The sequence below is a fragment of the Vespa mandarinia genome, chromosome 3 (assembly GCF_050613455.1).
Source record: "Vespa mandarinia isolate Hongniang chromosome 3, ASM5061345v1, whole genome shotgun sequence".
Classification (NCBI taxonomy): domain Eukaryota; kingdom Metazoa; phylum Arthropoda; class Insecta; order Hymenoptera; family Vespidae; genus Vespa; species Vespa mandarinia.
In genome coordinates, this window is record NC_140812.1 from 6513941 (window position 1) to 6541890 (window position 27950).

General features: G+C 32.8%; 4 protein-coding genes across 16 annotated transcripts; 2 read left to right on the forward strand and 2 right to left on the reverse strand.

Annotated features, from left to right (window-relative positions):
- The first annotated feature begins 145 nt into the window (after window positions 1–145).
- LOC118449527 (DAZ-associated protein 2) lies at window positions 146–15710 on the forward strand. Of its 5 annotated transcripts, none has more exons than XR_014981907.1 (6): window positions 146–305; window positions 9286–9360; window positions 9483–9586; window positions 9674–9838; window positions 9931–12173; window positions 13256–14273. XR_014981907.1 is itself a non-coding variant. In XM_035884212.2 (6 exons), the coding sequence occupies exons 1-6, from the start codon at window positions 290–292 to the stop codon at window positions 14357–14359; spliced, it is 549 nt and encodes a 182-aa protein (XP_035740105.1). In that variant the 5' UTR covers window positions 146–289; the 3' UTR covers window positions 14360–15710. The 5 variants fall into 5 exon arrangements, 3 of the variants coding, with proteins under 3 accessions (XP_035740105.1, XP_035740106.1, XP_035740107.1); XR_014981908.1 differs by having other exon boundaries at window positions 14030–14273; XM_035884212.2 differs by lacking the exon at window positions 13256–14273 and adding an exon at window positions 14347–15710 and having other exon boundaries at window positions 9931–10106.
- LOC118449528 (TIM double twin CX3C motif protein) lies at window positions 13488–15632 on the reverse strand. Its single transcript, XM_035884217.2, has 3 exons — window positions 15530–15632; window positions 15207–15347; window positions 13488–15126 (listed from the first exon to the last, which is right to left on the reverse strand). The coding sequence occupies exons 1-3, from the start codon at window positions 15614–15616 to the stop codon at window positions 14932–14934; spliced, it is 423 nt and encodes a 140-aa protein (XP_035740110.1). The 5' UTR covers window positions 15617–15632; the 3' UTR covers window positions 13488–14931.
- A 2226-nt stretch (window positions 15711–17936) lies between the features above and the next one.
- LOC118449525 (uncharacterized) lies at window positions 17937–21063 on the forward strand. Of its 2 annotated transcripts, none has more exons than XM_035884207.2 (7): window positions 17937–18261; window positions 18472–18793; window positions 18885–19131; window positions 19233–19313; window positions 19408–19776; window positions 19983–20195; window positions 20293–21063. In XM_035884207.2, exons 1-7 carry the CDS (start codon window positions 17937–17939, stop codon window positions 20620–20622), a joined length of 1887 nt encoding a protein of 628 aa, XP_035740100.1. In that variant the 3' UTR covers window positions 20623–21063. The 2 variants fall into 2 exon arrangements, with proteins under 2 accessions (XP_035740100.1, XP_035740101.1); XM_035884208.2 differs by having other exon boundaries at window positions 20282–20421.
- On the reverse strand, window positions 18585–27941 carry NFRKB (nuclear factor related to kappaB binding protein). 8 transcript variants are annotated; one of them, XM_035884188.2, is made up of 17 exons: window positions 27540–27941; window positions 27002–27250; window positions 26701–26933; window positions 26363–26628; window positions 25879–26231; window positions 25467–25798; window positions 25152–25394; window positions 24833–25066; window positions 24521–24742; window positions 24061–24434; window positions 23657–23977; window positions 23283–23472; window positions 22437–23196; window positions 21940–22356; window positions 21322–21841; window positions 20288–21252; window positions 18585–19344 (listed from the first exon to the last, which is right to left on the reverse strand). In XM_035884188.2, the coding sequence occupies exons 1-15, from the start codon at window positions 27543–27545 to the stop codon at window positions 21335–21337; spliced, it is 4707 nt and encodes a 1568-aa protein (XP_035740081.2). In that variant the 5' UTR covers window positions 27546–27941; the 3' UTR covers window positions 18585–19344; window positions 20288–21252; window positions 21322–21334. The 8 variants fall into 8 exon arrangements, with proteins under 8 accessions (XP_035740081.2, XP_035740086.2, XP_085511738.1 ...); XM_035884193.2 differs by having other exon boundaries at window positions 20288–21841; window positions 21940–22341; XM_085655612.1 differs by having other exon boundaries at window positions 20288–21841; window positions 21940–22344.
- Window positions 27942–27950: the final 9 nt, after the last annotated feature.

Genomic DNA, 27950 nt, shown 5'->3' on the forward strand with positions numbered 1-27950 from the left:
TCACTGTATAGCTTTCTGATTGGCTGAAATGTCTAGGTTGAAATTTATACTTTTGTGTGCAGTGGATGCATGATAGTGTAACTTTGAATCGATTGGTCAAGAATCCATAATCTTCAGAACCAATGAAACTCTTAAAACCAGTAGAGCCACGGGCACGCTCAATAAAGGGCGCTAGTGTCTGTCAAGTGTCACAGCCGTTCCCTGTCTCCTCAGTATTGTGACTTAAATCGGTGATTTAATTAGGAATAACCGTATTTTTTTCTAGAATTTGTGCAAACTTTAAGCAATAATGACCGACAAGAAAGGTAACTATATGCCGTAATCGCGCAGTACGATTAGCGATATGTGTTACATTCGTTAAGATTATCCCGTGTTTTCGAGTCGCGAGTAACAACTTGTCACTCGTATGACGGAAAGTTTCTTATGTCAGCGATGCCGACCGACACCTGCGAGACACGGTGTACGTTCGATTGTATTAGAGCTCGTATTGTTGTTACGCGATCGGATCACCGTCGTACATCGACGAGAAAAAACTCAATTCTCTCTGTCTTTAGTGACAGATAAATCAATACCGCATACTGTGTGTGAGAAATACAAAATGGCTTCCAGAGTTTGTCCCGGATAATTCTTGCGTTATATTTTTATTTCCAAAATTTAGTTTGTCTCGAATATAGATTTGGTTTCTTATTTTAATGAAAATATCAAAGGATAAGTGGATTGAGACGATTAAATACGATCTCGTCAATGTCCTCCTCGTTAGGTTAATGATAATACATATTCAACGTGCAGCATGCATCTGCATTTACGAATTACGTACGCTCTACAGGTTTTTGACAATATCGCCTAATAGTGCGCCATTAATTGTTTGTCTTCGAGAAAATATCCAAAATAATTGAATTTTATTACAAATTAAACGTACATTACATTATAAAAAATAATTTAATTTATTAATGGAGGAGAATCTTATTAGATTACACTTCTTAAATATCTATTCCATTGCGAAAATTAAAGTTATTATCTTGATATAAAAAAAGATTAAATAATGTTATGAAATTTAATATTATAATGAAATAAAATATATTCTCATAGTTTTTTTGTTGAGCAATCATATGAGACTGATATTTTAGTAAAAATATTATCATTGAAAAATTGTTTAAATAAATTTGACAGTTTTATATTTATATATCTTGATAATTTCTTGCGTCATTAATTTGCAAAAATTCTAATGCAAATATAATTTACAAATTACATATATTATATATATATATATATATATATATATGTATAGTATATATATAGCATATATATAAGATATACATATAGAGCAAAAGCAACTTAATTATCTAAATTTTTATTTATCTAAATTACATATATTTCTGGAAGCCATTTAATTGTAATTTTTCATGATATTCTAAAAAGATATATAAAAGATAAGTATTATGAAATATATGAGTCTTAATATGGATCTCAAGTCTGTATTAGAAACTTGATTATGTCAAAAACTTAATTAAGTTCCAAAATTAATTCATTCAAAATTTATAAGTTATTGATATACATAGTATGCATATTTGATTACAAAACCTAAGAATATAATATCAGTTAGATTCTAGTTGAATCAAAAAGTAATATCATATTACTTTCTCAAAAAATGTATCTATTATATAAAATAAGTTCATCATAAAACACGAATACATTGATCTTGATGTCACTAGAGGGAGCAGAATAATCATATATTAGTAATTTTGTTTGAGAAGCAAATTTTTTTAATATCCATAACATTGTTAAAAGTACTCTATCAACTCTTTAAGTTTTCAATCGACTTAAAACCTTTGAGTTTAATTAATCTCTATGCATGTTACTTTTGTCACAAGCGCCATCCCTAATCAGTGCATCACCAACATAATTTTGTGCAGATCAAGTATTTAATTTGTCGTTGCAAGCTCATTTAAGATTTCTAAGAGAATACTCATTTGACTGTCATAAATTCTGTTGTATTTCCCTCGTGTTGACCTTTAATGGGGAAGAAATTAAACACTCAAGCGCTACTTCGTTACACCAAATCCTATCTTATCGCTAACCAGGTGAAGTGTCAGAGAGTATAGCTTTAAGGATATGTAAAGTTTAGTCTGTAAGTTAAAGAAATTGATATGGCCCTTTGCGATACTCCTTGAAATATTGAGTATCAAGGATACGCTGCCTGCAAATCTGCGACCTTATTACCGTGATGGTATAGCCACTGAAGCGAAGAATAGTGCCTACAGTTGTGGCTGTCAATATGTTTGCAGTGGACCATTACAAAGACGATTTGATCCCAGTCAGTAGGTGGAGCTTCGGAGACCGGCGTTCGCGCAGCTTAAGCCACGTATCTAACCTCACCTTACTTAATATATTACCTTAAATCACTACGTGTTTATATACCAACATATATTACGTATATTACATATATATATATACCCACACTTACATGCATATATACATGCATTATATACACACACATATACACAAGACACGAATACCACTTAATATATATATATATATATGAAGATATAGACGCGCCGTGCGCCTCCTGATTCAAAAAGTGATGAGAAATGAAACGTAACTTCCGTTTCCGGCCCGGGTTTCCCGCCTACAATCGTCAAGAGTTCGTTACTCGCGTCTTTAAAAGTCTCGAGAGAACGGATGGCCCTTAAGATCTGCGACAGTCCCGGTAATTCGCAATCATGTGTTAGGATCATTTCGGGACGATAAGGCTCGGTCACATCGCTTGTGCTTAGCACGTTAAGTACCACTTAAGCTTGTAATCGTTCTATCCATGGTATCACCTTCAATCTCGATTTTATCTTTCTGAAGAATAAACTTGTTCGTCATATTATACGCGATAACTACCAATGAGGTAAACTTCGTTATTGGAGCTTATATGCAATGAAGCTAATACTTTGATAATTCATTAATTCACCCTTGATTTTTTCTCCTTATTCTTATATTTATTTTTTAATTTAAAATTAAAAGTAAAACTTCTTTCGTTGATTTAACCTTCCATAAGATTGAGATCATAACAACTTTCTTAATTCAACTTTCACTTCTTCGATAACCAATTGCTTCCAACTGTCTCCTTAATTGCTATCATAACGATTTTATTATAAGACGTAATTATTAAAAAGCATAATATATTTTATATAAATAGTGTATTTGAATTAATTGAATTGTTTATTTGTCTATTAAGTAGTACTTATCCCACTGTCTAGCGATCATCGACCGATTTACGATCAATCGCTACGTGGAAGAGATGTAGCCGTGCCTATGTTTTTTGTTTTTTTTTCCACTAATTCCATCATCGTTTATTCCAGGCAGTACACGCCAATAAAAAAGACGCACGATCAACCGGTATCGAGGATCGAGAGAATTTCCCATGTGTAAAGAAAAAATTCGTTGAATGGCCGAGGCACGGAAGTAGAGATTCCTTCCGTGTTTTAATGGTAGAGCATAAATAGTTCTCGATGAGATAGGATTGCGGCGCGTGCTTTTGTCAGGATACGAAATTAAGATAGGCAAAGATCACTTTTAGGATCACACTCACCGGCGTATTTGTAAGTTTTTTGAGAATGCGTTTAAACGTGACCGAGTAAAATACTTTTTGAATTGGAGACGTCGGCTGCTATATATCCAAATCAATATGAACGTAAGATATTGATATGGGTGTACCAATATTTCGTACTGAAAACGTGGTATTGGCTGATTGCTTAATTTATTCTTTTTTGTCTTTTCGTTTTACTTTTTTCTTTTAACTTTTTTTTTTCTACAGTGTCCGCCGTGTCCAAACGAGCGTGCGTGATGATCTTCATCCGAATCGATCTGATCAATGAAATCATGAATTACGTTAAATAATAATAATAATGATGATGATAATGATTATATTACGTTCTAGAGATGAAGGGGGAGAAAAAACAGGAAGTGTTAAAAGTTCGATGACTAGTCACGCGATAAAGACACGGCGTGACACCAGGGTGGACACGAATGCTGTATCTAAAAGCTCAGCGTATATTTATAATACTTCTACTTGATAGAAACTTTGTAGCTCACTTTTAACAATAGTGCATGTTGCTTTTATCTCGGGCTACAAGTTTCTCGATATTACAAAAAATGGAAAGAAAAAAGGTTGTATAATGGAAGAAATAAATTCATATTTGTTCTCTCGCGTAATTATATATGTAATATTATTAAATGTTTGTGCCGCGAAAATGTTAGAAAAATTAAATTAAAAACAATGAACGTCCTTTTCGTTAAGGAGATTAAATTATGTTTTGCTATTTAACGAAACTTGTGGTCGATATTGCATGTTTGTAGTTTGAAACATTATTCTTCCTTCGACAATAGTAGCGGACTTAGTTCTTTCTATATTATAATTATTGAACTATTTGAGTATATAGACTGTGTATATATATATTTATATATTTATATATATCGTATATATATCATATATATGTATATATATGTGTATATATATATATATGTATATTTCGTAGATACAATTATAATAGTTATTTTTTAATAAGGATAAAAGTTGAAAGAAAAACGTAATATCATGATCGCTCGTCGTTCAATTGAAAAAAAAGAAAGCAAGAGAAAGAAACAAAAAAAAAATAAAAATAAAAAAAAAATGTAATAAAAAAGAAAAGAATATTTTAACACGAGCTTCGTTGCCGAAGAAAGACAAAGAATGAAAATGAAAGGGAAGCGTGTTTGCGTGTGAAGTGTGGAATTATATATAATATATAGACGATAACGTCGAGTGAAATTACGTTTGCCTGCATCAATCGGTTAATGTGCAAGTATAGCTTTGATAATTTTTACGTATTTGTATTTTAGTTTGCATGTTTGGAACGCGAAGTAGAGATATATGTATGTATCATATATACATATATCTGAAGGGTGAACAAGCATCATCGAATAAGATTGACAAATTACTTTCATCTTCTTTCGTTTATGAAGAAATAAGAAAATATTAATAACAATTCATTGTATTAAAAGAAGAAGAAAAAAACGAAGACGCTTGAATCCCTACTTGATATGTTGCTATGATATTTATTATGCATGCTTTTGATATATTATATATTAGAAATTTTCTCTGAATTCATTCTCTCCGATAATAATAATAAAAAAAAAAGAATAAAATATAATAAAATAAAATAAAAACAATGAAGGCTGATTCTGATCTATTATACAATAATTTAATTAATTGCTTCGATGATCAATACAAAAAGATTCTGGATCATCAACGAAATACTCGCTTTTTTTTATAAATGGAGAGATCGAATGAGGACATTTTTACAATTTTGAATGAACTTTTTGTCCATGTAATCAAATAGTTTTGTAGTTTCTTTAAACTATTTCCAAGAGATCTTCCTATTCCTTTCGGTTTTTCGCTATTGAAATGATAATTTTATTCAATATATACGAAGTACCTAGATATCCATAAATCGTTCTTTCCTTTATTGTATTGTTTTTTGTCAATTGGCTGGACAGAAAGAAAGAGAAAAACAGAGAAAGAGAAAGAATAAGAGAGAAAAAGAACGAATTTGTCGGGGCATCGAGATTAGGATCATAGGAATTTCTCTCGCAGTTTTATTTGCATGTGCATGTGTTTGGCAGACACTATACCATGTATACTGTTAATAGTGAGCTTAAATGATATAGTGTTTTATGAAACTTTAGTCAAAAGTTTGAGGGTGTTAATGCCTCCATTATTGAGAAACGGGTAATGGTACGGGAGATGGAATTTTTTGATCTCGATGACGAGTATAAATCTTAATCGATCTTTACAAATATGACACGACGTGATTTTTTGATCTGAATATTATCTATTATCTAACTTAGAAAAGAAAGTTATTGACGACGCGAAGACTCGTTTAGAGGTAAAAAAAAATCGTCTTTCATACCGGTCACTCGATTTTTACTTTGGAGGCACGACTGTTCCACCGAAGCATTTCGATAAATTATCGTTATTAGCAGAAACAGATGGACTACAATATTATGATTGATGGCAGTGTTCGAAATATTGCTCATCTTTTTTTTTTTATGTTATGTTTACCGAAACAAAAAGGAAAAAAAAAAAAGAAAAGAAAAAGCAAGAAATTAATACGAAAACCTTAACCATTTGGCTCTGACGCGAACTGGGTCGAATATGCTCATTGGGACAAATCGAGGGAGAGAGAAAGAGAAAGAGAGTTGAAAGAAGGAGACGGGGAGAGGGAAAGAAAGAAAGAGAGAGGGAGGGAGAAAAAAGAGAGAGAACAGGACACTTTTCAAGTTACCCAGTAAAACTCGTATTAGCATTAATATTATAATCAATTGTTATTGGATTCGATGATTGTTTGCACCGTGGCACTGACACATAAAACTTATTATTCTTTGAAGGCCGCTTCGATACGACCGATAGAGTAACGAGCGCGTAGATGAAACTTCTTTTCGTTTCTTCCTTTTTAAAATGTCACGAAGAATCTTTCTTACGCGTGAATAGGGAAGAAAAAGAAATTATCGACAATTTGTGAATAGGAGAATCGCAAAAACGTGGGAAGGTCACAGAAAATATGACGTAGTAGCGCTCGTTTCCATGCTCGATGATGGAGCGGCCTTCAATTACCATGGAAAATTTGGTGTGGGCTGACGTCTATGTTAGAATACAACATGTCCATCCACTGCTGCTGAGCTTGAGCTAGTTATCATACGCAAGTTGTACCATTTAATTAAAAAATTGATTCTTGGCCCGTTCCGATTTTTGTGAAAGGATAAAAAGGAATAAGAGAACAAAGAAAAAAACAGAGAGGAAAAGAAAGATATTAATTGATTAAATAAAAAATAAAATAAATAAAAGAATTCGATAATATCGGGTACACTTTGCGTATGTTAATCGCGACGGCGCAGGGCATAATTTAGACTACTAAAAAGAAAAAAATTGGGCGTTCTGCGATGGTGTCGAGCGGTTCGTTAACGAGCAGCCCTTTCACTATTACTACCACTACTACTACTATACTATTTATATACCACTATACTACTATTACTACTACTATTACTACTATTACTACTACTATTAGTATTACTACTACTACTATTACTATTACTACTACTACTACTACTACTACCACTACTCTACTACCACGCGATGAAATAAGTTTTTCATTAACGATCGTCGAGCATGAGGCAAGGAGCGCCCAATTAATAATATATTACTACGCAATTATAAAGAACTTTTAATCATGTTTGATCTTTATTTATGGATATTTGCAGAAATTTGTGGTTTGCTGAATCTTGTCACGACTTTTTGAATGTGTGGAACTTGATATATATATATATACATACATATATATATATATCTATATACATATATTATATATTTTCATCGTACCACTGTACTCATTGTATAAATTACACATTCACCGCCCGAACATGACTATTCGGTCAACTTGTGAAAGTTCAATTGAATTTGAATTATTCTTACGGTTAAAATGCCTCACCTAATCGAATTTTGATTACTGGGCTTGTTTTAATATCACTCTTTGAAACAAACCATTATCCTTCTTACCCTTGGCTTTATTTTAGCTCTGTTTTTTGTAATTTCTGTTTTTCCGTAAAGTCGGACCTGAGAGAGCATCGTAAATGTGCGACATAATTAGCACTTGCAAATATAGTTATAGCAGAATATCCAAATTTAGTGATCGCAAATTCCTTTCTTATATTATCCGCAAGGTTTAATTCGAGATTTACAACAAAACTTATAAGTTTAACTCGATCAATAGAACACTTTGATTTTTTTCTCTGATATGTGATGAATAACATTTAATGTGCTAATGAGAATGACGAATGGAGAGATCATAGCTAGTCTACTTTTTTCTTAATTGAATGTTTTAATTTAATACAAACGATAGCAGTTTATGGGTCTTCTCAGGTTTGGCTATTTTAGACGAATGTATTTGGCTTTTACCTTGATTGCGTAACGCTATTTGCTTTGAGATCGGTTTCGTATTATATCTTAGTTTTAGAAGTAAAGGTAGGTCAATTACACGAGTTTTCATTTGAGAATAGTTTATTCATTTAATTTTATGATTGACTTCCTAATGGTTCTTTTGACCAGGCATTGATAATCGCTATTGTTGTACTTTACTATTATTTTTTTTTTTCTTAAAAATAAAAGAAAAAAAAAAGAAAACAATCGGCAGAAATGAAAAACGTTAAAAATGAAATTTCTATGAATCATGTTCAGATGAGGTGAAGACTTTGACATGCATCTAAATCGGATTGATAATTTCAGTATATTAGTGACAAGATATACATATACACCACAGATTGCTCCAGATTTTGAATTCCACCACTTGCCATGTATTTTGAATTAGGATACCAGAAGTCCAACTTGTCTAAGCTATTCTCAAGTGTGACTCGCTTTTAACGACGTTACTGTCGATAATCCACTAACGTGTATAACTTTCGATTGTCCTGTCTTTTTTGTGTGCGATTTCGAAAATGCAATGAATCGAAGTCAATCGATGGAGATCGACGTATCGTGGATTTTCGATAGTTTCGTAAATGTTTTTACTCTAAAGCCTGACTTGTACCATCGAAGTTTATGCGGGATCAGCGATTATCTATAAAGATACTTTTTAAGCGTTTATTGAACGATCTTCTGAAACAATAAAAAAACATCGCGTTTACTCGATAAACTCGCATGGTGACAATAAGGCGGCAATACCGTTCTTTCGGTTATTTCTTTTCACCATTATTTAGTGACTAACATTGTTTGAGCTTTAAATAGTACCTTGATAAAAATGGTGTATGTCATGTGTAAGATATACTTGGGTGTGGGAGTACCACTTGTAGGATCCAAACGTTTCGGATTAACTCCTTGCAATCATAATGTTTAAAACATCAATTGAAATAACAAATAAATGTCGATAGAATATTTTTATAAATTAACTTATATTGTTATAATGTTTGCTACGAGTAAGACGAAAGTGAGTTATCCGTTAAACGATTGGATGCTGACGACGCGACTTACGTGCTCAGCAAGGAAATAAATATCTAAGAACATTGTTAATAAAACAAAGAGAAATAAAGAAAGAAACAAAAAGTGCCACGGACACACGATTTATGCAACGAAAGAAAAGCCATGTTGATCCGTAAAACGAGTCGTCGTTTGTCCTTTTTGGCAGTGGTACCGCGTACCATTGGCTTAGATCGGCCAGTCACAATCGGAAAAATGAACCTTCCTGCATTTTGTATCGCATTATGTTACAGCGTATCCCGTGGCACCGCATCCACCAACAGGTTTTGTTCCGGCCCCAGCTCAACCTGCTACTTATGGTGGTACGCGTAAGGGACACTTTAATATATTTTTAATCTTCCAAGAAGTAAATCTTAAGAAATGAAGTTTCGCTTCGAAGCAAGACTGTGCAATGTCGAGTTTCGTATTATAAACAATATTTGCAAAACAGTTGCAGGCGCAGCACCATATGGAGTATTTCCAAATCAACCCCAATTATATGCAGCGCAAGGACCACCGCCGCCAACATATGATCAGACTCTCACACATCCCATGGTAAGATTATTAATTCTGCTACTTACATAAATATATTTACATATATCTATTACAAGCATTTATAACAAAAATCACATTCTTTTGAAGATGTATCAACCAATGTATGGTCAAGGATATCCTGGTGGATATCTGGCAGGTTATCCTACTGCGTATGGTCCATTGCAATATTATCCACCATTAGCTGCGGCTGCGGCATATTATCCAGCAGCTGCCATGCAACCTGCACCGGTTAGGCCCACGATTATGGTACCTGTAAGTTTCAAGTTAACATTTTTTTTTCTGCTAACTTTGTAAGTTAAAAAAAATCATACTATTTGTAACTAATCGTTATATTTCGTTCAAAGAATGGATTCGATGGTACTCGATTCGATGGTATCTCACAGCCTGTTTTGCCACCACCACCACCGGGTGTTGCTGCGAATGCTGCACAATTAGCTGCAATGGCGGGTCACAGTGTGGCCTTGTCGCAAAAGAAAGGCTCGTTCCTAGGAGGAGGAACGGAGGGCGGTTACACCTTTTGGTAAACCTCTATAACTTTTGTGAAACACTAAGTCTATCGAAGACATTATTGTCGAGATGATCCATGTAGGCAAATCTGATTTGTGTTAGAGCTCTAAACTATTTTCTCATTGGGAGCAGCTATGAACTTAGTATACCAATTACACGGACCGATTGTATGCAATAATCTTACGCGAATAGAGAAATACTTTAACAAGAAGCGAATAACATCATTAAGTATTAATATACGAATAACGTGTTGTAATTGTGATCTCAGAGTAATTGTCAACTATCGATCCGTGTACAGTATAAAAATAATCGTAAAATTAATTATATAATAAAAAAGGAAGACTCGTGCGAAATTCGACAAAGGCAGATCAATGAGATTTTTAAAATTCACTAAAAACCGAACTCATCAAGCTAATATTTTACGAAATAATGTTAGATAATTATTTTTATTTGCTATAAAAAGTTATCTGAACTTATATAATGAATGTTAAACAAGATCCAATGATGCGTCGTTGGAAAATCCGTGAAGCAATCGAGCAAAATATTAATGATTTACTTTAACATCCTTTACCTCTTAAACAATATTTAATGAAGACGCACATGTTAGCTATGTGAAACACATTAAAAAATTTCCAAATATTTAAAATATCTCTTGACTCTAATTTGCTCGATTGCAGAATTTAATGGCACGTTTGCTCTGACGCACGAGATATTCCAAATATTTCTTTCTGTTTCTTTTTTTATTTTTTTTTTTTATTTTATTTCTTTCTTTTTTTTTTTTTTATTTTTTATTTAAATAAGAAAGAAAATCGCGTAAAGAGAGAGTAGGGAACACGGTGTTCTTCTTTTTAGAGTTATCGAGTGAATACGTGCACACAGCGGATGCGAGTTGTCTCATTCGCCTACAGGGATCGATATTCAAAGTGTGTTCTAAGCCTTTTTTAAGCGCGACTTGGTTTCCTGCAAGGTTGGCAGGAGAGCAAAAGGGGGCTACTCGCATGATTTCCGTTATTTTCCACGACCGGTTTTGTGATCGTTCTCACTGGCGTTCTATCTACGAACGACAGAGAGATATCGATCGATTTTGCAAAGTAGACTCGTCGTTACTTTGCAAAAAATCGATGAGTGGCCCTGATGTGTTTAGGGAAAAATACCTAAGTGATATATAAGAGCGTAAATAAACGGAATGCGTGAGAATCGTTCGTGATTGTAATCGGTGTGCTATTATGATACTGAGTCTTTTATTTCGCATACTTTGTTTTTTGTTTTTCCTCCTTTTTTTTATGAGGTACTATTCTTTTCGATCCTTCATCGTTATGTCGCGTAAATAGTGTAATCGATTTTTGGAATGTGTTACGACGAACGTTGCCCGAGGCTCGAGTGCCAAAAAAAAAGAGACGATAACGAAGCGATCGGAGATTCTCGCGTGTTCGACAACTACATAGATACTTACTACTCTACGTAAAAGTACGCACTCTATTCTTTAAAATCAGTAGGAAGTCCCTTCCCTCTAGTTGTTTTCATATTTCTTTATTATTTTTTTTTTCTTTTTAAAGTTATTATTTAATGAAAAACGAAAGTCTTGCCCGCGGCGCTCGGATTTATTCGCACTGGTCAATAAAGCTATTGTTGAAACAGTTACCATGAAAATATATATATATATATATATACATACATATATATATATATATATATATATATACACGAGATGATTCAGATCATTCTCTATACTCGAACATTTTTCTTCGATCAGGATAAGGAAAATGGTAACATAAAAATATAATAAGAAAAGGAAACATAAGAATTCTATCTGTTATCGACAATCTTACTATCTCTCTTTCTTTTTCTATAAATATATATATATATTTCTTTTTCTATAAATATAATACATACATACATGCATACATACATACATTCATACACATATGTAATAAATAACGTGGCAACTGCTTTCGACGAGAGCTCGCGAAGTTGTAACAGATTAGTTGTCTCAGCATTTCAAAGTACAAATCGAACGCGCGTGGATACAGACGAAAAAATACCTAACGACGCGGTCAAGCTTCGAAGTCAGCCATATTAGGCGAGTCTCGCAATTTATTACGTCGGTAGCGACGCAGTGAATTCGTACTGCCGAGAATGTTATAATTAAATGACGCAAAATAGTTGAAAAATTGACAAAACAAAAAGAAAAGAAAACAAAACGAGGAAAGAAACTCGCGCAAAAAAAAATACAAAAAAAAAAAAAAATAAAAAAAAAACAGAAAACCTTTAAGAGATTAATAACCTTTTTGGATGATACGTTTCTTTTTTGGGAAAAAGATAGGCGAAAAATTTTCAGAAGATCCTAAAAACAATGGCGGTCACGCAGCTACGAAACGACTGCTTTGCTCCGCGATAATAGCATATAGTAAACAGTGTGGGCCTGCAGAAAGGACTCCGCGTGTTCCATTTGCAGGCACACCATTAAACACGATATTAATTAAGCAATGAAGATCGAAGGAGCTAATTTACAATCGGTGATAGCTTAGGATAGGACCAAGAGACGCAGTTCTATTTAGACATTTTTGAAATCGGTATTCCGGCAAACTTGACCAGTACTCTCATTACGTTTCAGACTGGACTTTTACGAGAATAGATATCGAAAGTGTGTTGTTTTAAACGTCGTGGATTGTTTTCGTATCGCTAACTTAAAAAAATACAAGAACAAAAAAAAAATAAAAGAAAAGAACGCTTGAAACGAATTCTTTGACCTTACGACGCGAACGATCTTTTCTCGTTTAAATGTGAATTTCTTATAATAATCATGTTAGAAAGAAATATTTACAAACAAGAACTCCGAAGTTAATCCGCTTAGTTACGAATCCGTAAACAGACGCGGTGAAGAAAAACTATCCACGATCGTTAATCAGCATGTACCTTTATGTTTTCGTTACTGTTCGTGTAGACATTCGATGTGATATGAAACAGCATAAATTCATTTTATCTTCGCGAAATTTACGATTAGACGATTTCTTGTTCGAATTGTGTATTATGATCGAGATCGGTATTGATGTACCATTGCAAAGAGTACATACTTATTCGCAGTTGGCCAAATTTATAAAAGAAAATTATAACAGAATTAGAATTTCCTTTATATCTTTTTATTCTTTTCTTCTTTACCAGACGTACCTAGGGGAAAAAAACAAAAAGAAAAAGAAAAAAAAAATAACTCTGAGATGTGACTAGCGTTTAATGAAGAGGAAGCGCATAATTTCAATGAGATACTGAAAAGAAAGAATCTAGTCCGAAGAGTCTGACTGATTGGGGGTCTGACTGAGAATGGAACTTTATTCAGTAGATCTTTCATCTCAATCGGTACGACAATAGGGTGCGAAATAAATAACGCAGCATTCACTTATAATACTATATACTTTCAGTAATCCAAGATTTGACATTTTCCAAAACTCATGCCATTCCACTACGCGACATTAAAATATATTTGAAATGTAGACGTACACGCGCGCAAACCGCGTGTACGCACACAACATACACAATAATCGCATTTGGTATAATAAAAATAAATAAAAAAAAAGGACATGTGTACGCGTACGAAAGAGAATGTTCACGTCACTATCGTTAGAGATGTGTGCGAGATACTCTCGACAAACATTTACGTGTCTGCATATCAGCGAAGAGAGCGCGTCTTCGTTCCTAATCAACATTGCGCAATAACAATGCACCACGCCTCTCACAGCCTTTCTCGGGTTGGAGTAAAAAAAATCGAACAGCTTAATTTAATGTATGACTATATTATCAAATAGATATTAAAAATGCAAAAAACAAAACTGGCCCAATATCGAATTTTCATAGGAACTCATACGCAAGCCGAAAGAAAACGAAATATATTGCGTTGATATTTATAATTAAATTATTATTATTTAAATAATTTCTTTGCAGATTTCTACATATTAGATCAGAATTCTTGCGATATATTTTGATCAATTATTTGTACTGAGCGAGAGTGGTGGAAAGGTTTTATATCATGGAAAAGTGTGCAATAAGCGTAATGTCTATTGTAACAATAAAGAAAAGATATTGATTGCAACAGTGAATTTGTTATTATGTTGAGAGAAAAAAGAGAAACGAAAATGTATTGGTGCAATGAACGAATGTACCAGTTAATAAATACCATGATCATGCAGTTCGTTATCTCCTTTTTTTTTAATTCACTATGTCTTATACAAAACGTCATCTTGTACAACTGTTGTTTGCAGGAAACAAATTTGAGAAGAAGCAAGTATTAGATGAGGCAGTACACGTCAAAATGATATCTAAGAAACACGAAGCGGCGGAAAGTTACTCCCAATTTGTAACAATTATTTTTGAAACTATGAATAGAAAAAAATATGACGCTGAATACTGGAACCAATATGTTTAAAAAATAAGTTACAACGACACTGTAATTTCTAGCTATTATATTCTATATTTTTTGGAAAAAGATTAGGAAGCATAATTGAAACAGGTGCATATTTTTTATATATGTACAAATGGAAAAGTATTTATGGCTATAAAAAAGTGACTAAATTCTTTTGAAAATGACAAAGTAAGATCTGTAATAATTGAAATAAAACTACTGTATTTAACTGTAATACAGGAAAACTAACTAAAGTATGTAAAACTTTGAGCATTATATACACCACCAATGCATTAATGCACTTAAAAACAATTTTTCTGAATATTAACAGTTTTCTCTATGTTACATATTTAATACCTATAAAAATTACAAAAGATGCATGTTTCAACAATTGAAATTTGTTTTTTAGTCTTATAAGAATAATTTATTTATCCTTATACTATTTTTAAACTTTACTTGAAAGTACATTTTTCATTGATTTTTCCAACGAAGGCAGTAAGTCGCAATAAGTATCTACGCATTTTGTTGCACATTTATCAAATTCTTCGCTATACCTATCCACTTCATTTTGCGTTAGATTTGAACTCATTTTATCTTTTATTGTGTCATTGCAGTCCATTACACATCTTTGTAATCGATTCTGATGAATATAACACATTAGTACTATGCATTAAGTATTACGATAAGCAATATAAAGATACATGAAGTTAATGTACAAACCTGTATTCTTACAAATTCATTCTGAACATAATTTTGTGCCTCATTTAACGAGGAACTACAATTTTCTACACAGTTTTGTACTTGTAGTATGCTGTAACTTTCATTATCACAACAAGTAGCCGCACATCTATGCATATTACCCTAAAATTAAAAAAGATATCCATTACTTTTATTATAATCTATAAAAGTCCCATTTTTATTAATTATTTTCCATATAAACAAATATATTTTGAATTGACAGTATAGTTTTCAGTATCTAACATCATCTTAAAGCACGAGGTTCAAAGACACAAATAACCTAAATAAAATCTATTATCAATTACCTGCATTTTCCTTAAATATGCTTTGTCCATTTCTTCGATCATTCTAGTCATAAGGTCTTCGACCCGTCTTCTTTGTTCAGCGACCATTTTTTATTAATTTTTTCTAAACATGAACGAAAAAAGTTACAAAATCGGATCGACTTATACGTAACTAATCAATAGGGCACATGGACGTACAAAATGGAACATCTATATATACGCTGGAAAGTAACTACTCTGTACATATGTGAACTTTAGAAAAAGAAGAGGAAAGAATAGATTAACATCGGCATTTTATCTTAATTATATGCATAACCATATGTATAATGTGAAGAATATCTGTTAAACAATTTTAATTATTTTGTTAATTAAATTCATAAATAAAATATATGATATTATTTTTTTACTTTTTATTAATATTTGAAGAAAGAATTTTTAAATAAATATATACGTAGTTATTCGTAGGTGCTTATTCTGTATACTACGTCATTGATACGTTACCATAGAAACGTGTTAACCAATCACTTTTTCTTAAAAAGAGAGTATATGACGATATGCTATTTGCTTCTCTGTCTTCTAGAATTTAAAACATTTACTATGAAGCACGCAGTTCATTCTATATGTAGATAATACAGTGTTAGTGCATGTGGCATCATTTATCTAGAGTGCATACTAGGAGAGAAAAAGAGAGAAAGAAAAAGAGAGAGAGAGAGAGAGAAAGAGGGGAAGAGAGAGAGAGAGAGAGATAGAGAGAGAGAGAGAGAGAGAGAGAGAGAGAGAGAGAGAGAGAGAGAGAGAGAGAGAGAATAGCCTTGAGACAACATTGACCTAATTTCATGACAAATTTTATTCGTCCTGTTCACAATTCTAACATACCTGATGTTTTTCAGTTAACACGGAAAATATATAAATATTAGTATATATTTGATTATCTCGAGAATACTCATATAATACGAATAAAAGGTAACGGAATAAGTTGAAAAACTGATCCTGGAAAAAAATTCAATTAGAAAAAAATATACGGTAATATCGAAGCATTATTTGCATGCAATACAAATGCGAATATTTGAATATTGAATTATAATTATAGATAGAGGTCGTTGATATCTAATAAACATTTAAAGTGTTCCGAAATGAATAAGGAACATTTATTATTATACGACAAGCATTTGATACGCGTTGAATAGAACGAAGCGAACACAGATAGGCTCAAGTGGCCGAGGGGCATTTGAACTGACGAGATAATGGACCGTTCGTAGAGAAGGAGAAAGAATTAACGATACCAGACAACATATAGTCGCGAGATGATCGTAAATACGATCATTCAATCGCACTTTCTCGTTTCTACGGTTCCTCTGACGCACGCGTGACGTCAAACGAAAGAATAAGAAACAATTTCAATATACCTTTCCAACCTCATCCTTTCTAAATTTTTTCCCCGAACCGAATGATCAAGCACACACTTATAGATTCTTTCCTACCTTCGATGAGACAACAATTTTACCATCTAACTTCCTATTGTTCCTTATCTCTCATCGTTTATCACCTAAAAACAACTCCCTTTTCCGGTAATTTGAAATAAAGAAATCTCTGCGATTGTACTAAAAAGTATGGTGAACAATCGACAATCGATGAAGACTTACGAAGCGCGCGTAAATTAAAAAAGAGGATGTCCCGATTTCAATGCGTCAAGGAAGAAGCGACGAATCATAGACGAATTAATTAAAACGAGAGATGATATAAAGTGATCTATGACAACGATCGTATGATATATTTACGAAACTACGTTTTTACAAACTCTTTTTAAAGTGAAATAACATGAACGTGTTACTATGAGCGATAAACTACTCTGTCGAAAGACGTTGTGTTGTATTCGAAGAACTCGTCTGAGATTGACAATAACAGGAACAAATAAAAGAAGGGACAGGAAAGAAAGAGACTGTAGAAGAGGGTTACTTTTCTCTTCAAGGAGATTCCTTCAAAGAATAGAGTGGGGACGATTGCTGAGCGCGAACGAACGCATGTATCGAACAACTATCGGGCATACTCCCGTCCGAGTTTCGTGTTTCTCAACGCGACATGGCGTCGAGTTGGATTCTCGATATGTAGCGTCGGGATCGTCCTTGGAAAGCATTCAATTTAAAGTTTAATATATCCGATACGACATGCATACTACGACCCATCATACCGAATGGAAGGGCACGTTTTAAAGGAGAGACAAGTACGAGGTAACAATTGTTTTGTGAAACAAATTGTATCGATCAACGATCAAAAATCACTTATTCCTCGTTTACATTGTTATTACGCGCTAGAACACGTCGCGATTCTTTGACCACCATTCCGCTGGATCATATCGTTGAATATTTACGTGTAATACGGCAGATACAGCTACCAGAACAGCCACCAGCCACTGAATGGGGTCACCGTGATGAAGTCGAAGAATCTTCCACAAAAAGAAAATGATACCACCAATGATGATACTACGGAAGCAAATGAAAGGTACGACAAATTTGATACGATAAGGATGCCGGTCGTACGTGTCTTGAGTAAAAGTCCTCCAAACGACGAGGGCATTGAGCCCGATACGGAACGAAGAAGAGGATCGGTAGCTCGATGCTGGAGTCTCGATTCTACCTTGCCGAGTGATGACGATACATCGAATAGTGTTTATCAACATAATCGACATAAACTAAGGGTCACGAGATGTTACAGTTCTGATAGTGCTGTATTGAGTGATGAGGATCAAGGAAAAGGTGATTTACTTAGATAAATTCCAGAAAAAAATATAAGTGAAAATAGAAAACTAAGGGAATTTGATTATTCCATCATATTAATCATGTTCAATCTTTGATGATCTTTTATTTTTAATTTTACTTTTTATATTTTTTCTAATATATATTTATTTACTTTTAGATGTCAGAACTATCAATTAATGGAATAAAAGATTATTTGTTCTTTTACAGGATGGGATTGTTTTAATGTGGTAGAAAGTAGCGAATGTGAATCTACTGAAGGACGACCAAGATATTGGAGAACACCAAGTGTGGTTGTTAGCGATTATTCGGATTATTCTTACTTAGATGAAAATTTTGAGAGAACCAATCTTGATGTCGAAAAATATGATGGAACGAGTGGCAGTCCAAGTCAAGCCAGTAGTTGTTCTTGTCTGGATTGTGATGAGATACAAGAGTCTTTAAATTTAAAGTTCCTTCAAGTTTGCCGTCTTCGTCGACATTCTGATTCCTGTTGTTTGTGCCTAGGGCAATCAAATACCACTTCTATGAGGTACTTTTATATATTATGATATATTAGGTTTTATTTAAATATTTGCATATATCCATATAAAAATAACAAACAAAAATTTTACTTGTTTCAGGAATTTACATGAAGCTGGGAACAGAAGAAATTCATGTGTGGAGACTACTGGTCCATATTACAGTAAATTTGATTCTCCAGTTCTTGAATATACAGATGATAATTCTTCTGAACTAAAAGACCAATCAAAAGTTGAATTATTAGATGTTCCATTTGTACGTAAAGTATCAGACTGTTCAACTACCTCCAGTTTAAGTGGAGATGACTGTGATATCTCTGAAGAACTTCAACCAGTTAAGTCTTTACGAGTAAGTATAATTAACTATAAATATAGTTGAAGATGTATACTCTGATCGCATTTTTTCATATTAGTTATATCCATTTTAATATAATTATGTATTTGTTATAGACATCTGGTTGGAAAAAACTGAGAAATGTTGTACACTGGGCTCCATTCTTTCAAATATATAAAAAACAACGATATCCATGGGTAAGTATTATATTAATATAATACAAATATCCTATAAGAATAAATATAATATAATTTCACATATTAAATATTTATTTCATAATCTTTCATTTAGGTACAATTAGCTGGACATCAAGGAAACTTTCGTGCTGGGCCTACACCAGGAACTATCTTAAAGAGATACTGCTCACAGGAAGAAGCTTGTTTCCGTTTACTAATGCGCGATATTCTGAGACCATATGTACCTGAATTTAAAGGAGTTTTGGATATTCGAGAATCTGAAGAAGAAAACTGTGAAGATTCTGAGTCAAAAACCAAGAATAAAGATGAAGATAAAAAAATAGAAAAGGGATCTATTGTTTGTTCATATATGCAACTTCAAGATCTTTTGGGAGAATTTGAACAACCTTGTGTGATGGATTGTAAAGTCGGAATACGAACATATCTTGAATCTGAATTGGCAAAAGCCAAAGAAAGACCTAAGGTACCATAGGATACAATATAACGAATACTGTATAAAATAATAATAATAATTAATAATAATAATAATAATAATAATAATAATAATAATAATAATAATAATAATAATAATAATAATAATAATAATAATAAACGTGATGAATTTACACAGAAAGGAAGACGTTATGTTTTATGTACAGTAGAATTTTTGTATAATTTTTTGTTATGTAGCTACGGAAAGACATGTATGAGAAAATGGTACAAATTGATCCCACTGCACCAAATGTCGAAGAACATCGATTACAGGGTGTCACAAAGCCAAGATATATGGTCTGGCGAGAAACAATTTCTAGTACGGCTACACTCGGATTTCGAGTTGAAGGTATAAAATTAGCAAATGGTGGATCTTCAAAAGATTTTAAAACAACTAAAACTCGTGAACAGGTTTGCAATTATATACTAGCTAATCAATCGTGTTTAAATAAAAAAATATTAAATATGACAACAAAAATACATATTATAATCTAAAGTTTTACCTTAGGTTACAGAAGCTCTTAAGCGTTTTGTTGAAGGTTATGTACACGTAGTTCCAAAATATTTACAACGCCTTAAAGCTATACGAACGACGCTAAAGGCATCCCCATTTTTTGCTTCACATGAAGTTGTTGGTTCGAGCTTATTGTTTGTACATGACGTTACAAGTGCCGGTATATGGATGATTGACTTCGCAAAAACATTGCCTCTACCACAACATTTATCTGAAATTCGTCACGACGTTGAATGGCAAGTGGGAAGTCACGAAGACGGTTATTTAATAGGTGTCAATAATCTCATTGACATATTCGAAGAAATAAGAAGTTCTCAAATATAACAAAGTTTATTTTAATACGCTAAGTGTAATAATGTGAGCATTTTGTTAATTTACCTGTTATAGCTGTTTGCTTTAACAGATACACTTAGCTTATGACTTCCTGTTATGCAATTTAATGTTATTAGTATATGTGTATTTATCTATGTAATATGGTAAGAACACATTGACTGTCTCTAATGATATCCTTGAAAAAAGGGTGAACCAAAGACGCGGTAGCTTGTGCTGCCTAGGTGTTCTAAATAGTTTTTTTTTCTTTTTTTTTTTTTTCTATCAAAGGCAAAAACTTGTAAAAAGATAACTTAATATTTTCTTACATGTAAGTTTATTTATACTTAACACTACATATTTTCAAAACACAAGAGCAAATAGTGCTTTGTATTCAAATTATATCATGCATTTGTAAATACTCCATACATAATACAAATTTCGCGTATTTTTTCATTTATGCATCATATATTATCCATCGCCTCATTCCTATTCGTACAGAGCTATTGTTCTGTTGTGTTGCCCGAAAGTTTTGGAATTTCTGTGTGTTCAACATTTTCTGTTGTATATATTAAATACGATGCAACAATGAAGTGCTACATACTTTAACTAGGGTTTTACAAGTAAATCATACGAGATTTAGACCTGTAATAGTTTTAAAGTATTCAAAATATAAACGGCCGAAACAATGAAGAAGTATATAATAAAACAAACCATATTAATTTTGTCAAGGTGTGCTATGTGAATTGTTCTTTGATGGTTGTGTTTGAGCAGGTTGTTGTTGTTGTTGTTGTTGTTGCTGTTGTTGTTGTTGTTGTTGTTGTTGTTGTTGTTGCTGCTGTTGCTGTTGATTTACTGTCGACTGAGTCGAAGAGATCGTTGTCGGCGCGATAACCCTAGCATAAACTGCAGCGCCTGTTGTCTTCAGTCCTGTAGGCGTTGGTATCACCTTGAGACCATGTAACGTTTTAATATTTAGCAACTGACTTGGTAGAATTATTGGTTGCTGTTGACTTTGTTGTTGTTGTGGGTTCTGCTGTTTTCCAAGAACTACATTTCCACTCCCACTTACTCCAACGCCAACACTCTTATTTCCACTTGCCAGGACAATAGGTTTTCCAGCAATTTGTGCTGTGACCATTCTGACTGTCTGAGTTTGAGGCGATTGAGATTGTTGATGTGTACTAGCAATAATTTTCGATTGTGCCGAAGATGTTTGATTCTGTGACACCACCTAATTTGACAAATAGAACAAATAGATAAATGTAAGTACATTATGTACATGTATACGTAATGCGTTTTACAATTATTTACAGTATTTTATATAAATACCTGGTACTGAGTTTGTATGACTTGTTTGCCTTGTCTATTTACTTGGTTAGTATGAGTAGCATTGGTTGCTAGTTTTAATCCCTTTTGTGCAAGTAAACTTTCTACTGAGATAAGTTGTCCTCCACCTGTACTAGTTAAAACCTTCGCCAATATTTTTTGTTGTTGCTGTTGCTGTTGTGATTGATGCGGAGATTGTTGTATTTGCACAGCAATCGGTTTACCGCTGATTTGTGCAATTATACGTTGCATTCCTGATGTCTGTATCTGTTGTTGGTTAGTTACGACTCTTTGTAGTTGTTGCTGTTGCTGCTGTTGTTGCTGCTGCTGTTGCTGTTGTTGTTGCTGTTGTTGTTGTTGCTGTTGTTGCTGTTGCTGTTGCTGCTGCTGCTGCTGCTGCTGCTGCTGCTGCTGCTGCTGCTAATAGTACAAAAGGTTGATATTAATATAGAGTTAAGAAAAGTATTTCTATAAGTAGATCAATTCTTTTTTAATTTTACCTTTAATTGTTGTTGTTGTTGTAATTGTTGAGACTGATTATTGGATGGAGATGATTGTTTAATGAATATCGTTTGACCTTGAAGGCCATGTCCTGTGAGTAATGATTTTATTTGTCCTGAACTGACTAATTTTATTTGAGATGCCAGTAATGTTTTACCAGGCAATACGTGTGGTTGTTGAGATTGTTGTTTTATATTAGAAGTTTGCAAAATACTTTTCCCAGTTTGACTCGTTACTACAGTTTGTTGCTGTTGTTGACTTTGAACTTTAGCATTAGGAAATATTGTTGCTAAGTTTGTGGTAGTGCTTCCTATACAAGAACTAGTACTTGTTGAAGTAGGTTGAGCAGAATGAAGTACAGAATGCCCTGACAATCTTATAGTTTGCAGTCCCGCAGATGTGGACACTTGTATTTGATGATGAGGAAAATGCTGTTGACTTGACTGCAATAAACTTTGTGCTGCGTTAGTTTTTACTACAGCCACTGGTTTCCCTCCTATATTAGTTACTTTTTTAATTGCATTTGACGTTGTTAAAGTTTTAACTTCAGAAACGATATTATTTCTTTCTATGTTAGCTGTCGTAGTTAATGTAGAAGAGCTTGGAAGTGTAGTTACAGAAATGGTAGTACCAGTAGCGGTAGAAATGGCTGATGTTGGTGCATTAATTGTTGTTACTGTCGTTGTATTAACAACCGATTGTTCGGAAGAAGTTGGATGGTCAACAGTAATTTTTTCGTCAGTTTTACGTTGCTCTTTTCTATAATAACGCGTAAAAATTAGATTATCGTGGCTTATTATATTTTGGCTTTTTATTTTTATAGATTTTTTATATGTTATATTTACCGAGTTATAACTGGTTGTACCACAGTAACAGCGCGCCTTTCTTTTTTGGGTGTAGTTTCTTTGCTGCTATTAGGAGATTGTTCCTTATGTACAATAGGTTTAATAGATGGTTGTAATAATTTATTTCGTGACGTACTTCCTACATTTTTTTTATTTTTTGCTACACCTTGTAGCTGTTGATGATACATTTCTAAAATATCGTTTAAAAATATAATTAGTTATGAAATAATATGTATTATATATATGTATTATATATATGTATATATATTTCTAATTGTTTCGATTGCATCTATGCAAGTATTATATGATTATAGTATGTGCGTGTGTGTATGTAATATGTAAGTATGAAATAATGAGAGAATGTAAGTACATACCAAATTCTGATTCTGAACGAGCTCTATGAAGATATAGCCACTCTTTTCGCCGAGGGTAATATCTAACGCATGGATCTGTTTCATAATGCAATCTGTCCAAAGCACCTGACACAACTGAATGTAAATACCCTTCTTTATCATCGCTCTCGCCTTGTTCTCTTATGTATTGAGAATCTTTTAATAATTGACATATGTCAGCACGAGTTCCTTCACCATTTGGTAATCGAGCTGTAGCATCTCTGACCAACGCTAAGATTGTTACAAAATTTGGTCGGTCGGCTACTAATAAAGAATGCCCTCGTGGTTTAGTTAATCCAGATCCTATTATTTAAAAAATGTTAAATATAACGAAAAAAGATAATTTCAGAAATAAAAGTAATTTTAATTACTAATTGAGAACGCACCAACATTATGTTGATAAATGCCTTTGACAGGTCCTACTACAGATGCATATCCATGCATGCGATAAGTAAATGCTTTATGAGGTGCTGCATAGCGCATTCGTTCTTGTCTTCTAAATTCTTCACGTTCTTCGATTGTAGATGGTCGGACTTTCCATTCTGTAGGCCATAATGCTCGTGGTGGTTCCCATTCTGTAATAGATCCAAGAGAACTCGTATCGATATTAATTGATTCTACTGCAGGGCTTCCACTTCTAGTATTTCCATTGGTTGTACTGTTTCCATTGTTATTATTATTATTACTTGACGTCGATAATTGTGATATTTGTTTTACAGAAACTACACCAGATGAAATATAAGATGGCCCCAGTGAATCCCTGATAAAAAAAAATGTATATATATATATATAGAAAAGAACATAAAAAAATAGTAAATACTTTTGTATAAAGAAACTTTTAGGTACCTATGCATTAAAAATCTTGTACACAAATCTAATAAACGAGAATCCGAATCCCTGCCTGCACCAATCCAAGCATATACACCACTGCCTTTATTTTCTAAGTAGGGAACAAGTTCTTGTTCCCGTTCCTGTGATTGTTCCAATTCCTGAGAATATGTTAATTCACCAGCAAGAAATCCCAAAGCTAATGGAACTAACGATGGCCATGAAGATGCTAACGAATACCTACACAAATATGTACATAAAATTGTTTAAAATATTTAAATAGTTGTTAATATATATTATTGTATTTTTAAATTACATGTTTTTCCATACCAGTCATTTAGTGGTGAAATTGGATTGCCTTGCCATTGTGTAATAGCGTCCTTTATTTCTCCAGTACTCATTCTAAATTCTCCTTTAGAAGTGAAAGCATCTCTCAGCAAAGAAAAAAATGATGCATGAGTTTCTTGCATAAGTTCTGCTCCACTATTAACATCAATAGTATCTTCTGCACTAGGTACAGAAATTTCTTTATCTCTCATAGCCATAACATTTTCATTCTCACATCTTAAATAGAAAAAAGAAATGTACTGAAGATTTTGTTTCTTTATCTGAGGTAATAAGATATTATTGCAAAATATCTTTAACTTACTTCACATCATCAAGAATATCAATACCATCATCAAGTTGAATTGGTATTTGCATCATATCGATACTGCCTAAATCAAGTTCTTTTTTGTCATTTTCCTCATCTTCCTCTGTTTCTGGCATAACATCATCATTTGTGCCTGTATTAATCTCCGTTTTTATATCATCAAAGTCCATTTCTTCTACTTCTTTCTTAATTTCTAATGTGCTTGGAATAGATTTATTACTCCTAGGAGTAACAGGGCTCCTACGTAAAAAAAGATAAACATAAGAATAAATAATAATTATAAGAAAATAATTTGTTAATTTTAAGTCATACATTTTTTTCTTTGATACTTGATGTATGTCATATACATCTATAGGTTCAGACTTTATGGGCGTCAGCTTGTGATCTATATCCACTGCATTAGAATGTCTATTATCATCTGTTGTATGAGAATAGTCACTGTTATCACTTTCATGTTTTGTAGAATTTGAATTTATTAATTTTGGTGCAGGTGGACAAAGTGTAGACTGTTCTAGTTTAATGCGTTTCTTAGCAGGAGTTATTCTTATAGAAGTATTAATTGAAAGCTTGTGCTTTTGGCCAGTCTGTGCTCTTTGAGTTAAGTCGGCAAGAGCAATGCCCTGAGTATTTAATTCAGGATGAATCTGAAAAGAAACGAAAAATAAAGATATTGCAAATTTCATAATTTAATTAATACATTAATAATATTCCAAGTTTTACATACATCATGATGTGCTCTTCTCTTTTTATGAGCTATTAACATTGCACGATATGCTTCTTCTGTTTGTTCACGAACAAATAACGATCTATTCGATGCGTAATCTGTTCGTTGGAACGTCGAAAATACAGGCCGAATTGTTTCATCTTCTTGATTGATCTGCAACCCTCTAATAGATAATCCTTGAAGACTCATGGTGGAGCGCTTTTTCTTCTTTTGTTTAGTTCCAGATAGTTGATAATATAAATAATTTTCTTCATTTTCAGATGTTGTGTCAGGTGCTAACCTTGCACTAGCTCCCAGTTCAGTCCTCAGGATACTCAGTTCCTCCAAATAGCGTAGCTGGGTTTTCTCTTCAACTATCAGTTGATTGCTTGTTAGTATTGTCTCCGGGAAGTTACTATATACTTCTCTGCCAAAAGGCTGAAGTGTGGGGCAAATGTAAACAGCCAGAAAAATTTTAGTATTTATCATAAGAGTAGTCACTTACCCATTGCTGGCTTTGGTTTCTTCCAATGAAATTTAGACATTGTTCGATGTACAGGCTGGCTAAAACCCTGTTTATATGCATTAGATAATAAACTCTCTCGTGATTTAAGTAACTGATTGGCAAGCTCGTATGATCTTTTGCGTTCTTCAAACAACAGTCTTTTTTGTTGTGCTTTATGTAGCAAACTGCGCATTCGTTTGATATCTGGTCTATAATAACCAGCTAAAAGGTGTTTATGAAATGCATCCAGTGTTGCAACTCCAAATCTAATTTAATTAATTTAATTAATAACAAAGTGTTTACAAATATTACATGTAAAAATCTAAACATCAAATTACCTATGATCCTCTCTATCAAATAACATTTGCAATGTTCTTTCCATTTCAGCTTCGATATCACAATCTTTTGGAAAAATTGGTAAGAAGCTATATAAAGATTCTCTTTGATTTTCACTAAGGCATTCATTCCAAAAATATGGGTAATCTAATAACTCTTTGAAGATAGCAGAATCTTCGCAAAGATCTTGTGGAAGTTTCAGTCGAATATTCGCAGCCACACAAGTTTCCCACCTCTGAAAATAAAATTGTAAGAGATATTTTGTATAAAATATCATTTTACTGATATATTTTATATACTTACTAGAGCATCTGAACTTTCTGCTTTTACTGAATATTCAGTATTTTCATTTTCATCGTCATCTTCATCTGGAGAACTATGACTATCTGTATCACTAGAATCCCGTTCTTCTCCACTGTCTTCTCCACTATCAGTTGAAGTACTACTGCCGCTCATCCCACTACTACTACTATTACTTACTGATCCATGAGTAGAAGCTTCATCTTCATCTTCTTCTCCTCCAGTATCTCCACCAGCTGAACAATCATCTACCTAATTAAAAATAAAAATAAAAACTAAGGATATCAAGTATTAACACATCATATCCTCTTTAAAATAACATAATTCTACAGCTATCTATTCATAAAAGATTTTTAATAATAATTTACATTATATATAGTCTATTGTATTGAATGGGATAATTATTGATATAGAAAAAGATAATAGTAAAAGTATCTCATTTAGAAAATTTCATACCATTAAACATATACACAATCTGTTTTAATTAGATGAAATATGATCTGTATTAAAATTAATTTTGATATTATTCATGAAAACCAACCTCCATATTCTTCAGTTTTTTCACGTTTCCTTCTTTCGTATTGATACTTATAAAAATATTAAAGTAATACAGTTATTATGACTGTAAAATTGAAATGAACGTCGACAAAATATTTAACTTCGTTTTTATACGAAGAAACTAATATAAGATATTAAAGTATTAAACGTAATCTTATTATTCATTGTTTGATTTGTCATAGTTACTGAATTCCTATTGTTTCGATAAATACTAATCATTGCGATACATATACAATCAGAATCACAGTATTTACATAGAAAAAATTGTCTGCACACACATTTTTCGTATTTTTGAATCAATGATAAATATTGAGTATTTAATATTTTTATGTTTTACTTCAATAATAAAGAAATATACTAAAAACGTTCTGTATTTAGACCATCATCTTTATTG

Excerpts from the sequence above, each read along its gene's own strand:
- NFRKB (XM_035884188.2), bottom strand. Across the intron at positions 26,629-26,700 it reads TTTGATAGAGAGGATCATAG|ATTTGGAGTTGCAACACTGG; the intron begins GTAATTTGATGT and ends TAATTAAATTAG. Across the intron at positions 24,435-24,520 it reads ACAAGATTTTTAATGCATAG|GGATTCACTGGGGCCATCTT; the intron begins GTACCTAAAAGT and ends TTTTTTTATCAG.
- LOC118449527 (XM_035884212.2), top strand. Across the intron at positions 9,587-9,673 it reads AGACTCTCACACATCCCATG|ATGTATCAACCAATGTATGG; the intron begins GTAAGATTATTA and ends ATTCTTTTGAAG. Across the intron at positions 9,839-9,930 it reads GGCCCACGATTATGGTACCT|AATGGATTCGATGGTACTCG; the intron begins GTAAGTTTCAAG and ends TTTCGTTCAAAG.
- LOC118449528 (XM_035884217.2), bottom strand. The coding sequence starts at position 15,616 with ATGGTCGCTGAACAAAGAAGACGGGTCGAAGACCTTATGACTAGAATG. Across the intron at positions 15,348-15,529 it reads CATATTTAAGGAAAATGCAG|GGTAATATGCATAGATGTGC; the intron begins GTAATTGATAAT and ends TTTTAATTTTAG. Across the intron at positions 15,127-15,206 it reads ATGAATTTGTAAGAATACAG|AATCGATTACAAAGATGTGT; the intron begins GTTTGTACATTA and ends TATATTCATCAG.
- LOC118449525 (XM_035884207.2), top strand. The coding sequence starts at position 17,937 with ATGAAGTCGAAGAATCTTCCACAAAAAGAAAATGATACCACCAATGAT. Across the intron at positions 19,132-19,232 it reads AACCAGTTAAGTCTTTACGA|ACATCTGGTTGGAAAAAACT; the intron begins GTAAGTATAATT and ends TATTTGTTATAG. Across the intron at positions 19,314-19,407 it reads AAAAACAACGATATCCATGG|GTACAATTAGCTGGACATCA; the intron begins GTAAGTATTATA and ends TCTTTCATTTAG.